The 15,871-nt window shown below is 37.2% G+C and overlaps 1 protein-coding gene across 2 annotated transcripts in view; it reads left to right on the plus strand.

Annotated features, from left to right (window-relative positions):
- Positions 1–6,726, plus strand: part of CDH9 (cadherin 9) — a 92,843-nt gene extending 86,117 nt beyond the window's left edge. For both annotated transcript variants that reach the window (XM_088525030.1, XM_010219235.2), the window contains exons 10-12: positions 2,720–2,837; positions 2,933–3,184; positions 5,740–6,726. In XM_088525030.1, the coding sequence (XP_088381156.1) occupies positions 2,720–2,837; positions 2,933–3,184; positions 5,740–6,227 (858 nt within the window). In that variant the 3' untranslated portion in view covers positions 6,228–6,726. The remainder of the gene's footprint in view (positions 1–2,719; positions 2,838–2,932; positions 3,185–5,739) is intronic.
- Positions 6,727–15,871: the final 9,145 nt, after the last annotated feature.

The following is a 15,871-nucleotide window of genomic DNA, read 5'->3' on the forward strand; positions in this document are numbered from 1 at the left end:
GCAAAAATAGCCAAATCTCTTTAATTTCTGGCATGATTATCATTAACACTGTCTCTTTTATTTATGGCTGAATAGCTGAAAACTTAATTAGATAACATTTCTAATTTCCTTTCACTTATTCATCATTTGAAAATTTCACCTATAATCTTCCTTTCTCATTGTTCTTTTATTCTTCCATCTTTCCTGGTGGAAGAACAGCTGGTTGTCAATTTATGAAGCCAACAGCTAGAGCAGGTAATAACTTATGTCACCTCCTTACACTCAACAACAAGTTTTCAATGTAATTAGGTTCCTCTGTGTCCACTCTGTGTGATTTGCACATGAAGGGAATCAAATCCAGATCCTACAAACAACCCACTGATAGATCTCAAAAATCCTTGTGATACTCAGCTGCGATTTCTGTCAGCTATTTTATCAGGATATTTTTTCCTTGAATTTTTCACCAAATAATTGCACAAGTATTATTTTATACACATTTTAACTTTTTCTCTGTTATATCTGATGCTTTTACTCTCTCTCGCCATGTTCTCAAACTTCTAAAAATATTAGAAAAAAATCTCATGTTAATTTGGTGTTTTACTTCTATTATAAGGATGCTTTAATGTAGTAATTTTACATTTTTATATTAAACAGCACAAGATGAAATTGAAGTATCATCTTGGGCTCTTGGGCTTAGTCTATGCACAGTCACTAGCAAAGGGGTATTGTGACAGCTGAAAATGTTGGTATAATTGGAGCATGACTGACATACTGAGGAAGTTGCTTTGCCACAAACAAAGGCAAAGGCAAACAAGGCTAGCCTTGGAAACTTTGTAAATGAATTAAAAAACTTCTTCAAGTGCCTCGATCATCACATGCTTTAAAAAAGAAGAGATCTTAATAAAGTAGTTCTAATTCTAATCACACTTAGAAAAACAACATAATCCTGTTTTCAGCACAGTCTCTTCCTAACGTTCAAGGCTAATATTTTCAAATACCATATCAAGTCCCTCACTGATGACAGGTTTTCCAGGAATATATCTCATAAAAAGAGAGGTGTGAGAGCAGAGGGGTTAGAAGAGCTCTTGCTCTTGTGGATGTTTCAGTGGGCTCTCCTAAAAAGTGAATGAACCAAATGGAGACATTCTGTTGTTCTTTACTCGTTTTGCAGGATAGTACTAGCAGCAGCAGCTTTCTGGCTTGTGAATGTTATAGTAACATTTAAGTTATAAGACATTTAAGTTATACAACATTTAGTTATAAGAACATTTTGGCATTTGTGGCAGCCCTATAATTATGTTTGCCTGATATAGTTTTCCATCCTGAGAGATGCCAAAAACCTAAAAATTTAACTGCATCCTCAATCTCCGCTCAAACTTATGTTCAGAGAAGTACACAAGAAAAAGCCATTCCTAACTTGATTGCTGTAAAGCTTAAAAATCAAATCAGTGTTGTCAATTGCTATTTTTCTTGGAGAACTCACACTACATGTGCCCTGGAAATATCAGAAAAGCGAGCAGGAAAGTAAGCCTTTGATAACAAATGGCTTTGATGTCAGTGGAATTTTAGGATACTGATTTACTGGAAGCACTTAGAAACTTCAAGGCAGCTGTTGGTTTTCCTGACAGCTTCCAGGGAAACAAGTATGTCTTTCCCTTTTCTACAATCAGCTGTTGAAGAAACTGCTCTTTTGGGCCATATTGAGTTTCCTAGAGGGAAGCTTACTCCTATTCTCATACAAGTGAACTTTGTCATCTTCTGGTGAAACTCAGATATGCTCCCAATGAGCCAAGGTACAGCGGAGGTCACTCTCCAGTGAGATATCTCTTAGGGAATGCAAAGGACCTAACAGCCTGTCTCTGCTCCCCGAAATCATACTACTAATAGTTATCACATTAATCACATGCTAGAAGTATATGATTTTAACTTGCGAGTCATTTCACAAACTACAGCTATTCCAGGCTATTTCCTTCCTCATTTCTGCAACTTTCTTTTTCCCTTCAGCCTTTATAGTGGCTCAGAATAATCAAAAAAAAAAAATCAAATCCTTAGTGTATGTGTGTATGTATGAACACTGGTAGATATTTGCACATATTTTTACAAACAGGGAAGACTGCCCAATTCAGAATTATTGCTAAGTCCTCTCTTTTAAATCCACACTACTCTGAATCTATGCTGGTGCTTTTATTATCCTTTTTTCTCAGCTGGACTTGACAGCCTTTTTAGAGCAGCTATAAAACTCCACAGCCAGACATATCGCTCGAGGAGCATGTAAAGCCTCTCCCTTTATTACCTCTGGACAGACCAGCATCCTGCCAGTGCAATACTCCAATTTATTTCCAGGAGCAGATGAGGTGAATTGGGAGTTACACCCACTTAACACCTGGTTTACACCCAACTCTGCATCTTTGTAAGGCCACAGAGAGTTTACAGCTTATTCAGAAGGGCTGTTGTGCCTGCACCGCTGTGAGACACAGGCTACAAATCAAAGCAGTTGTCTGTCTTTCAGTGAGGACTGGGTCTGTTTTTTGTCTGCGGTTATATATTTAAACAACAAAATAGCCCCCCCCACCTTTTTTGACAGTAATCTATCCTATGTTTATGGGAAGAACATTTCTTCTAGGACATCAGTTTTTGTCTTCAGATAGAACTTCAATGTATTTTTACTGTACTCAAAAAGCAGAGGTCTTGTTTCCACCAAACAAGGCTCCTAAATTCACAAAATATGTCTTCCTTATAGCTGATACAGACAGTGAGTGCAGTTGACAAGGATGAACCTGCTCGAGGGCACAAATTTTTCTTTGAATTGGTGCCAGAATTTGCCATTCATCCAAACTTCTCCATTGTGGACAACAAAGGTAAGTACTGATCAATAAATACTCTCCTCCTCTATGCCCCATGCCACATACAGCTTCTTCCCCAAGCGCTCGTTTATTCTGCTCTTCCATCTTAGATAATACAGCAGGGATAATGACGAGAAGAAACGGATACAGCCGCAGCAAGATGAGCACTTATCTCTTGCCTATCATAATATTTGACAACGACTACCCGATCCAGAGCAGCACAGGCACGCTGACCATTCGCGTGTGCGCCTGCGACAGCCGGGGCAACATGCAGTCCTGCAACGCTGAGGCCCTGCTCCTTCCCGCAGGCCTCAGCACAGGGGCGCTCATTGCCATCCTCCTCTGCATCCTCATCCTGCTGGGTAAGCGCCTTTGATGGGGTATTTATCATCAACCGGGTGAAGCACTGGTCACTTCTAGGCTTCTGATGTTCTTCAACCTTTTATCCATGTGACATTGCAGAGAAATATTTCCTATCTAGTATATATGTGTATGTATATATATTCTTAAGCCTGACTGTTTTCTAAAGTGGGAGAGGAAGTGGCAAAGTGGGAAAGGAAGTTACATATAGACTGTTTCTTGTTATTACTAATCACAAAAATGTGAGAAATTGTGTTCATATTTAAATGAAATAAAATTGAAAATCTAGGACCAGTTTTAGATACCATGCTCATATGAGTAATATCATACATTACAGATAGAACTTCATTTAAATCTAGGTCCTTTAAATCATACTCCTGCTGCATGCTACATTTATCAGTGATTAAAAGATGATCAATTATGCTAACTATTTAATCATGAATCATTTGTAATTTTATTCTCAGGAAATATTTAGCTGAAAAGAGTAGCAGAGAAACATTCAAATGCTTATTAGTGGTAGTGAGCTCAGCTGATTGCATAAAGCGTGAGCACAAACGAGTTGGATATTTGGGGAGCAGAAGAAGTACAAAGGTGAGGGGATAAATGAAAGACGTAGAATAAATGCTAGTAGATAACCTTGGATTAAGGACATAAAAATTGCAACCTGCATTACTAGAAAAGTGACTTTTCATTCTCTGCTTTCCTGTCAAATTTTGTGGTTGATCTCTTCCTCTTCCCACATTTCCTAGCAAAAAGCTCACCAAGCGGACAGTGAAAAGCATACATGCCAGTTAATACATTTTTAAAGAGAGCACTTATTTGGGTTTTTTTTTTAGACTAGTAACAAGATCAACTGGATTCACACTGCCTATAGCAAATATTCAAAGGACTACAGAGGGAATAAGAAGAGGGACAATAAATGGAAACCACATCTATTCTGTGGAGCATAGGGAAGGGTGGGAACTTGATCAGGTTTTCCAGATGGCTGAGGTTTGAGCACCTCCTAGGCGTGCTTTTGGTCCCTCAGGACAATTATTGGCATAGTCTCAGGAGCAGCACTCGCGGCATGGCATGGGCTGTCATGTCCTGCATCTGGCTCTCTATCTTGCCATCACAGCAGTGTCCGTAACTTCAAAGGCCCCTTTTATAGAATCATAGAATCATAAAGATTTTGTAGAATCATTAAGAATCATGACCTTTAAGATCATCAAGACCAACTGTAAAACCTTAAACACCATACTTGCTAAACCATGTCCCTAAGTGTCTCATCTACATGTTTCTTGAACACTGGGTTGGTGGTTGCATCACTTCCATGGGCAGCACATTCTGCATCTGTCTGTGGAAGACACTTTTCTGTAATGACCTTTTACTGATCTACCCTAACAGTTAGTCTCCATTCTTTCATAGGAAGGTCTTAAATACACTTGAGTGGGTTATTGCTCATCTAGCATTAGAAAAACTCTAAAGGAATGGCTCCCGTGCACATACAAAGTCACAAACAAAACAGAACAGCCTTTACATTCACAACACTGTATGCAGAAGATCTCAGTTTGTCTCTGCCCTCAGTTTGTCTCTGCCTTCATCTCTGCCATCTCTTCCTTTTATTCACCAGCACTCAAGTTATTTAGGGTAAAAAAACTACTCCTAAGACTGAGCACAAGTGCTCAGCACTGTTACACATGTAGGTATGGCTTGGCATCCACTGTTATGCTTCATGTCCAGATGATTCTCATGGCTTCCAGTATTCACTCCGGCTACTGGAGTTAGGCTGACGTTCTTAAACACATTTTAGCATTGAATTGTTACTAAATCAATAGTATTTAGGTCCTGGAACGTATTTACAAATCTTAACAGCAGTTTTTCATGTCCTTCTAAAGAGGCTGATTTCAGCTTCAATCCCTGCCTCTGCAAAAGGAAGAGCTATTCATCTAAGTTTCTTAAACTAGGGGGGATCATGTTTTTAAAGAGAAACAGCAGCGAAGATTGGATTTCAGTTCCTGCAGTCATCAAAGCAAAGAGAGTTTTGTCAATAATACGGAGAGCTGAAGGCCTTCAGGTTCTTATTTTCAGAAAGACTTGTGAATCCCATTTTTCAAAAGTGAATTAGGCACTTAGGAATACCTAAAACCTAGCTTTCAAAAGCATGAATTACTTTTGCAAAGGAAATACAACCACTTTCGATAAAATTACCCTTGCAGACTGCTAGGAAGGCAGCACTGCACAAAACTAAATTGAGGTCAATCATTAGTAGTAGAATTTATTTTCTCTGCTTTTCAACTTCATCTTAATAGTAAAATGTGTATCTACATCAAATACATAATATTTTAATTATTACTAGATGTCAGAACAGATATTAACTGTTACGTTATAAATATATTAATATAGTAATATTTTCTTCTTTTCAGTTTAACTTAGGGCTAGCTTTTGTCATTACTGTCCTGTTAAGCAGCCTATCCTAACTATAAAATTTTCATGAACCACAGATAATGCAAAATATTTTATCCTGTATTTCACTGCTAACTACCCATCTCTATATTCATCTTTTGTTTTGTTTCAGTGTTAGTTGTATTGTTCGCAGCCCTCAAGAGACAGCGGAAGAAAGAACCCTTGATTATCTCAAAGGATGATGTTCGGGATAACATAGTGACCTACAATGATGAGGGAGGTGGGGAAGAAGATACCCAGGCTTTTGACATTGGCACATTAAGAAATCCAGAGGCAAGGGAGGAAAGTAAGATGAGAAGAGATGTCATCCCAGACACCATATTTCAGATAAGAAGGACGGTACCTATCTGGGAAAACATTGACGTCCAGGATTTTATTCATCGAAGGCTAAAGGAAAATGATTTAGACCCAAGCGCACCTCCTTATGATTCACTAGCAACATATGCCTATGAAGGAAATGATTCCATAGCAAATTCACTCAGCTCCTTGGAGTCACTTACCACAGATGGTAACCAAGATTATGATTACCTCAGTGACTGGGGACCTCGGTTTAAAAAACTAGCAGATATGTATGGTGGAGAGGAAAGTGACCGAGACTGAGAAAATAATCTGTGACCTGGTCAGTGTTAGTGGAATTAATGTCTATGTTACTAGATAAAGTGGCCTACTCTCTTACTTGGGAAAAAAATACAAAAAATAGGTGTTGTCTTAGTAAGGGTTTGCTTAATCAATAAGTCAACGTGAATGAATATGAATGATTTAGATTTTTGAAAATCTATAATTCACCCTCTCTGCCTGAAAACCTCTGAAAAAAAAAAAGGTTTTCATTTACAATAAAAATAGAATAAAAGGCTTTTTGTGCCTTCAATAATGAGATGGAAACTTAATTTTTTTAGTCGCTTTGCATTACCTTTCCTACTAGCTGGAACATGGTGCACCTGCATTGTAACATAACCTCAAAAGTATACTTAAAAAAGATTGATATTACTGCCATATTTATTGAGTTAAAGAATGTCTGTGTGTGGATTCATCATGATATTTTTATATATGTATATTTATATTTTTGTATTTTTATTAAATAAATTAGTATTTATAAAAACAGTACTTATGTACTTTGTTAAATCACAAGGAACTGTCCAACCTTTTTGAACATCAGAAAAATATTTGTTGTGCAACTCTTTATATTCAAATATGTCTCCTTAGATTGAATTTGTGGTAGAAATGTATATGCTAGAATGATATGGATAGAGTTCTCTGTGGTGAGAATTAAGTGTAGAAAAAAGAGATAATTTTGAGAAAGTGATTATAAATCAATGCAGTGTTACTTGCAATTTGTATTAATATATGGCCTAACAATATAGCTTGATTGTGAAGCTCCCCTATATGTACTTTCTTTTATGAGCAGTTGACCAATGAGAGGCTTTAACTGTTTTAACTGATATATTCCTGGAGATTTAAGGAATAACTTTTTTTTTTTTTCTTGTGGATACAAAGTAATATTATAATTTGCCTTTTAAAAGTTCGAATAAGTAATCAAACAACAACAATCAAAAGAATCCTCTTGTATACTCGTTTCTTTTTTGTTTTTTGATACCATTAGGCAAATCAGTTCTTTGTTACTAATAGCTTCTTTTTAAATCAAAGTGAGCTTAGCAACAAAAAACAAAGTCCAACTAATATTTTATTAAATATTTCAATGTCTTTTTCCTCCAAAGAAAATATTCAGATATATATGCAATGCATTTAACCTGCAACAGAACTGAGAGTTACAAGGTTTAGCTACATTTATTGAAAATAACAACACTGCCCATTTCCCTCCACAAATATAAGAAAAATAATCAAAGAAATCAACATTTTAGGATCAACAATACTATTCATAGCATTCTTTCTTTGATACTGACTTTACTGAAAATGCATGTAGATAGATAAACAAAACAATCTCATTTAAAAGTTCTCTCGAGATCACTTGGTTAATATTCAGATGGTTTTAAAAAAGAAACTTGAAACACACCCTCAGGGTACTGCTACATGTCAGAATTCTTAAAAAAAATGTATGATAATTTTTCATTCATTATGATAATTTTTAATACTTCAAAATAGCATTTTTACATAAATATGTACCTTCTATAGTTTGCATCGATGACATCATGCTTGTCATTTTACAGTCACCCATAAATTTGACAAAAGAAAGAATACCACCTAAAAGAAGACGAAGTCTAGGAGACAAGACTTCAAAACTCTTCTAGTGTTTAGATTCCTGCTTAGTTTACTGATTCTATATTAAGCAACATTTACCTAAAAGACAATCTAATGGGGCTACAGTTGTACTCTTCTCTTGCTAAAGAGTTAATAAAGAGGCCTTATTACAAGGTTACTTCCCTTACACATAAGAACACATTCCTGCCTAATATTTTCATCTCATATTATTTTTCTTTTTTTTTTTTCAAAGATCTCTCTTTACCATTATTTAGCTTATCTCTTCCCAGCTCCAAGAATACATCTCAGGATTTCCAATACTGAAATTCCTGGGGAGGTTTCCAAGCAGATGCCTGAGTAGTTCACTGTGTGCTACATTTCAAGTCTACAGCAGTACGTTGCATGCAAGAAACATTCCCAGCACAAACAAAGCAAAGTAACAAGAATTTTAAAAAGGCAGCCATGTACATGGACATGATGTTGCAACATCATTGTAAATGTGTAATTTAAGTTTGATGTCATTGATGTCAAAATGATGTCATTTTTATTTCCTTTTTGTGTCTTTCAAAGGTGAGAATGAAAGCAGCAGCAGATATATATCATTTTAACAGTGTGATTGGCAAAGTATAAGTACACAGGAATTCATTAGTCTTTCAATGCAGTCTACATAACTGCAAGACACCGCTTTAAGATGATGGGAGTAAAGTGCATGTGATAAAGCAACTATATTCCTGAAAAACTTTGCAGACTTGAAAAAGTTGTACATCCAAAATTTACCTTCAGTGACAAACAAAACAGATTGGACTAAAAGGAGAGCTCTTAGCAATTTTGTAAGCTGTCATGAGAAATCTGGATATCACATAGCATTACAGCATGCCAGGAGAGAAGGAAATGAAAATGCATCTGTCCTCAAGCAAAACCAGCAACAAGCAAGGTATATACTGGTGGAGCTGAGTAAGGTTTTAGGATGCCATGAATTGGTGCAGGACACATCAAAGGCTATCAGTCTGACTTGAGAGAGGCTGTTGGTGAAGGCAGGTTGAAAGAAACTATGTGAGGCATTCTTATTCTCTGAATACATATGAATTAAATTTAGATTTTATTTTTCCCTAAAGAAATTCACCCATTTATTTATTGTTATTTAAACTTTTTTCTCCAGAGAGGATTGAGAGAAAGGATAAAAGAATTACTGTATCAATTATCAGAGAGAGTGCTCCAGTTGGGATATATCCTCAGGATCATGTGTTACACTGTGGTAATTAGAGAATATCAGAAACTCAAAAAAAGAAAAAAAAACTTCAAAAAAGTCCCATTTCCTCCTTATCTTCCTTTAGTTTTCCCATCTGATGAGTCAATTCCAATAAAGCAAAGAGAGAGGGAATTTTATCTTGTGTTTTCATCATGGGAATATGATACCTGTTATTTCAGTGGTGAATCCAAGACCTCTGTTCCCTTTACAACAATATGGTTAAACATTTATCTACAAAAACCTACTACGCAAAATTACTAAAAATTTCAATTGGCCTTCCCGATTGCATTTCCTACAACAGATTCAATGAGCGACAGCCATGTACAACACAATGATCTTCTGAGTATCTTCGGCAGTGAGATATTTCCAGTATCATAACCCAGACTGTGAACCAGAGTATTAGCCACACAGGATTCGCCACTATCATTTCCACAGCGATAGTTCTATCCCTCAAGGGTATCCCTGACATCTTTAACTGTGATGCACTGTACTGATGGTCAGGACAGTGGCCACTCTACCTCTGAGTCTGCCTGCCTAAAATGCCAGTGGGCTATTCCTGTAAAACTCATGTCATACTGGCAGCCTCAGGCTGAACATGGATATTGCAGGCAGTCTTAAGTTTTCTACGACTCTGAACAGGCAAAAGGCCAGAAATAACTATTTGCATGGCAAAAGCAGAAACAGAAATCTACCTTACAAAGGTTGTAGAAGAACTGCAGATAGCTTCAGCCTAGATGCACTATTTCTTTGCTTATTTAAACAATATTTGTGAAACAAACCATTAGTTTCATTATTCCCCCAATAAACATGAATCTTGAGGGAGAAGGAAAGGAGATTGGATAATAAGGAGTATGTCTGCAGACAACTCATTTCAAAATCAGTTAGTGGTAAACTGTCTTCTTTTCACTGTATTTTAAGAATGGCTATAAGATTTCTTTAAATCCACATTATTGTCATCAGACCTAGATGTCTCTATTTGGACTCCTAAAGCTGAGAAGTCCTTCAGAGTGTGATGGTACTTGTTGATTGATCCACATATGGAGGAGTCAGGCAAGGTCCAGCATGGAATCTACTAATCTAGCACAGTTGAGAGAGCTCAAGCAACGGACCTGTGTGAGCACCAACACAGGAACAGTTCTCTGAACTCTCATATCGACTGGTGCCAGTGAAGATAGGTACAAGGGACAAAATCTCCAACAAGAAAGACTCAGCTTCAGTCGCATAATGTGAATAACATCATTGGTCCCACCTCAGGATTGACAAGGTGGCTAAGTCATAGCAAAAAAAGAGCAGGTTGGAGGCGAGGAAAGAGAGGTCGCTTCTTCAGAGGTTCCTCTCTCACGTGGTGGAAATGATGCTGGGAAGTGCCAGAGTATTTTAGGTGTATGCACATCTACACCCTCTGTAAAATCATCTTCCCTTAGCTACGTTCCAAGTCTGTGGGATTTCTCCAAATGTCTCACTGGGAAGTTCAAAGCCCTGAAGTCTCAGAGCAGGCTCAAGAAGGAGGAAAAAGGTCATTTTTCATGGCTACCAGGGATCTATTTCTGGGGAAGTTTCTTCCATTCAGATATGTTTTGGTTCACTCCAAAGGACTGAAAGCAGCTAGAAACTCTTATGAAACACAAGGCCAATTCTGGGTCTCTTGCAGTCACACTGCTTGTGGCTGCTAAGGTCCAAAATAAAATATATTAAATTCTCATGCAAACAGAAGCTTAAATCAACTTTGATCCTCTCCAGGACTGAAAAGAAATACAAATGAAAAAGGAAAGTTTCCAAATGGTAGAACACACTAAGTTAAAAAAAAAAAAAAGTACAGCAATTCTAAGTTAAAAGCAGAAAAGGAAAAAAAAAAGAACACATGGTAAAGGTCTTGTTTTGTAATGCTTAAGTGTTTTCTACTTCTTTGCATTTTAACTGTATTTTATAACAGACACTCTTCCACAGAAGGTTGCCTCTTTCAATGGAGTGTTGAAACTTTCTCCTCATTATGCCAGGTTAAGCAACCTAAGTGTAACTAGCACCAGATATAAACATGCCTGAAACTTTTAATTAGTACATGAAATGGCTGTTTTCAGAGTAGACTATTTGAACAACAACAACAACCAAAAAAAAAAAAAAGGCAAAAAAGCATCTCTTACATCTTTTATGCATTGATGACAACTAACATTAACACCTTCTGCTCTGCCTAAAGAATTTCAATAAATTTAAACTACAAATTCTCATGAAACATAAAGTGAAATTTGCTCTTCAATTCTAACTTGTGCTAAGCAGACAAAATAGATGAGGGTGGTTTGGGTCATTGCATACTGGACCATTTTGTTATTATTGTACTACAAATCAATTTGCAAATGAACTAAAGCAGTCCCACAGAAAAAATAATCTGGATGGGGAAATCATTTTCTTCTGTTAGTAAATTTGGAAAAGTAACAATAATAGTTATTTCTATATGATTAGCTACAATATATGAAAGATAAATTCCATAAGCATTTATTCCAGATAACATAGCACAGATGTTACTTGCATGCATATTATTAGGTGTGTATTTATTTGTTTGGATGTATATATACATGTGTGTATATATATGTAGATAGATATAGATAATAAAGTTATTTTATCCATACAAGGTTAAAAATAGGCAATAAAATTATTTAATATATAAAAGGTTAACATACGAGAACAGTAAGTACCACTTTTATTCAAATAACGGCATTCCCCTAACAGAAAAAAGGCATGTCAGGATACAAGAGACATTCAACTGTGCACACTGAAGAACATAAGGGAATGTGGTCTTATCATAGGCTGCTCTTAGAAGGTATAATTTACAGTTCCAAATTTCAGTTCATGAATCATAATTCAAAGCAGGAGAGATCTGATCTGAACTCTACTTAAAAGTCACCTCCAAACTCAGTTTTATATCTTCATCAAAATCTCACACCAAAAAATGGGAAAAGGAGGGCTCTGAACACTAGTGCAGTTCTCTAATGTTACATGGTTTGGAGGGACCCAAGTGCCTCTGTGCATTCAACCCATCAGCTGCCATTGAGCATCATGTAACAGAGGAGACTCGGGAACATTTCTTTCACCCCCCCACTCTCCTCCGCCATCCCCACTGAAAGCAAACCACTTTGCAACACCCTTCTCCCACTCCAGCAAAATTCATTACAATACTTCTTTAACAAATTTCAGATCACCAGTAAAAGCCCAAGAAGTGAGAGCGTCTTGTCAGAACTTTAATGGGTTTTTCCTCCTGCTGGTGTATGCCATTTTAGCAGCAAATACATTTTCATAGCAGCCCCATGACTTACAAGATGAGCACATTCCTAATTTTGTTCGTTTTACCATGGAATTTGACACAGCTCCTGTCATAACATATATTAATATACCCTCATCAAGCTTGGAATGCACTCCATAATTTTAAAAAGCATTTGCTTTTAGAGTCAGTGTGCCAAGCATTTCTCCCATCACTTCTCACAGGGGAATGACAAGCTGTACAAAGTGAGCCTGCACAAACACAGATTTTGATTTTCTGGTGGGAGTAAAATGATAATAACACTGTTCACTACTTATAGTTCTGTCCTTCAATTTACCTTTTGAGCTACTGGCAGACATTTAGACCACATTAGAATCAGTTTATTATCCATTAGAGTACTGCAAGAATATCTTCGGAGCAGCAAAGGATCAAAAAAAATCCTATTTCTATAATACAATCCAGGACCCTGACATCCTTCCATTCACTCTGAAAAAAATTCAGAGCAGCAGCAGGAAGCGAAAGGACCCCCCTTCTTCTCCCCCTGACACTGCATCATGTAAGCATGTAGCTGATGCTTACAACTGGGAGAAAGGGTGAAAGGAAGAGTTTCACAATTTCACAAGAAAAATAAAAAAAAATGTAGAGGGGAAGGAAATTTGGATTTTTGTCATTTGTGAACTGCTCTTGCAGCTGTCAGGAAGCAGGCTGCTAGTTGCTAGGAGCAACGATAATAACGCTTCTTATATAATGCTTTTCACTCCTTGGTTTTAAAGCTTTCTGCAAAGAAGGTGGGCATCATTATTATCCTTTTACAGGTAGGAAAGGCGCTTAGGTGGCCAGGGCGGCCCAGCAGGATGGTGCTGGGGTCAAGCACAGAACCCAGCTCGTCTCTTCACTTCCTGCATTGTCTCAAGGAGAGCATTAATGTCCAGGAGCCGTTGAGACACAGACCCTCACTGCTTCAAGCCACCATGACGTTCTGATCTTCACCAAGCTCTAGCTGCCCCCAAAACTTTGGCTGTCTTACCATGCTCCTCCAGGGACACTGCAGAAGGAGGGCATTGCTCCAAACAGAAGGCATCCTCTCCAAGAGAGCCCCAGCCAGACATTGATGCACCCTGGGGAGAAAAAGGAGAGAGAACTTCTAATGCCAGGGAGAAGGAAAGGAGCCACCATGAAAGGTGGAGTGAGCATCCTCGGATGCTGCAGCAATATACCCAGCTGCCCCAAAGCAGCAGCTTTAACCCCAAATCTAACCTTCAAATTTACAAGAGATGGCAGTGGGACTGAAGGGGCAGATAGCAGAAGGAGATCAGGTTATGGCCCCCAACACCAGCTGGTCTATACTCCTTCAAAACCAAACCAAACCAAACCAAACAAAACAAAAAAGCTGTTATCATTACCAAGGGCTTGTTCCCATGTCTCTACATTTGATTTCCCAGTGAGGCTTTATCTTCTGATTGCGGGAAGGAGTTGCTTTTTTGCCAGCAGTGCCAGACTGGCAATATAAGGACAGATCTTCAGAAATAAGCCTGACCAGCCCTCAGCAGAGATGCACGGAGGAAATGGGGCAAAAAAGGGCTCTTGAGCTCTGTCTTCCATGCCACTGAAGGGCTCTGCTTCAACTAGTGCTCAAATTTAGATAGTGAGAGGACACTGAGCAGCACAAAAACCTTACCATAATGATCTTTTTTTTACCCAACAATTTTATGAAAAGCCTTTAAAAATAAAATGAAGGTAGGTTTTGCATCGCATTGTGAATATTAACTGATGCCTGTAAAAATGATGCAGTCTGACCTAATTCAATTTATAAAAGCGTTTGAGTAATTTAAAGGAAATATCCTTCAATGTTTTAAACCAGATAATTGCATATAAATTAGAAACTGGATCCTAACAATCCTATAAAGAAGATTAAAATAGATTTTAATATGATTTAGAAAAGTGCCACAGTTAGTCATTTATATAATCTGCAGAAAGCTTATTTCTATAGATTTTAAATAACCTTACAATAACTGTGATTCTATATTATATTACACTAAATAGTAAGATTAAAAATTACATTTTGGCCTACTGAATAAAGACTTCCCTGTAAAAGAAGAGGTATATACTTATAAAAGAAGACAAGTCTGCAGAGAGAGATAGTATCTTTTATCTAGACATATTAGCTGACTTACTTAATAAAACCATGAAAGCTTTTTGGGATTACACTTACCTTCAGGAGGTCTGACAAAGATCAGAAAAAAACCCAATGCCACTGTAGAACACAAAAATAAGTCCAGGGATGAAAATATTTTTTAAATTGTTTGTTATCAGAAGTTCTCACTTCTTATAAACTGCAAATGTTTAGTATTTTTGTAAAGCAATATTTTGCAAGGTAGATGTTGCTGACAAGCCCTATAGCTACATTTATGGACATGTGGCAGTTGGGACTTTTCTCTTTTTAATTCACTTTTGTCACATGCATAGGGATGATGCAAATCTGTTTGTGAGAGAACATTCTTCTAATCTCACTTTTCAGCCAGCGGGCCAGCACAGTGCCTGAGTTTTGTAGGACAGGACTGTCAGCATACTCAGAGATGCAAAACAGCAGAATTCAAAAGCAGATAGTTCAAAATGAATAGATCAACCAGTCTTCAACAAAGTGAATCTAGTACATTTTTCATATGTGCAATGCATATTCTAAACACATTTTCTTAAGTGGCGATTCATCTTATGGTTCGTGCAATATATGCAGTTAAGGTACCACGTATAATTCTAGTGAAGTCAATGAGGTTTTACAGCCAAAGTAGGAAACCTTGACCTTGCAGGATGCAGCCCCAGGCAACAAATGCCAAAAGCAAGAACTTCTCTGGGTCTCTCAGCAAAAGCAGTTTTGCAGGTAAAGCAGTTGAAAGGAAAAGATATTACCTCTGGAAGTGATTAAAGATGCATCTGTCTCAGTTACACGTTTTTCTTTAATACTTGACCCTGAATCTTCATATTTTGAAAGTTAGTTAATTTGTTAAAGGTAGAATCTAAATGTAAGCCATTCTTTCCCAGCAGTGCCTGAATGTGGAGTACTGTTACAGGCAAGCACCCCCCAAGGATTTATTCCCTAATGATTTTATGGATTCCTTTGATTTCAGTTAGTGACAGCATTATTCTGAGGTGAACCAGAATACTATTGATATGAATAGATACACATATGAAAATGGAAGTTCATTGGTACCAGTTTACTGTTTTCCATGTGTGAGAAGAAAGCAGTAAAGTTATCAGCACATGACACTTAGCTGTTCCAGATTTAATATTGTGTGGCCTCAGCAGAAGATGTTTAGAACTTGGGCAGAGTATTCAGCTTCCATGTACACAACAGCACCATATCCGTTCTTAACAGAGCATAGTGAAAATGAATGACATTATGATAGAACTATACAAAGTTCCTTTGACAAAGATTCATGCTGCTTAAAAATAAAAGGAAATTATTGTTACATAATATTTGTGCATGTAGATGCATGGTCCTGAGCTGCTGCCTTTGAATTTTGTAGTATTAATCTTATTTTGCAGTAA

The sequence above is a fragment of the Tinamus guttatus genome, unplaced genomic scaffold, assembly GCF_059628265.1.
Source record: "Tinamus guttatus ecotype Peru unplaced genomic scaffold, ASM5962826v1 Tinamus_guttatus_pri_ptg000222l, whole genome shotgun sequence".
NCBI lineage: Eukaryota > Metazoa > Chordata > Aves > Tinamiformes > Tinamidae > Tinamus > Tinamus guttatus.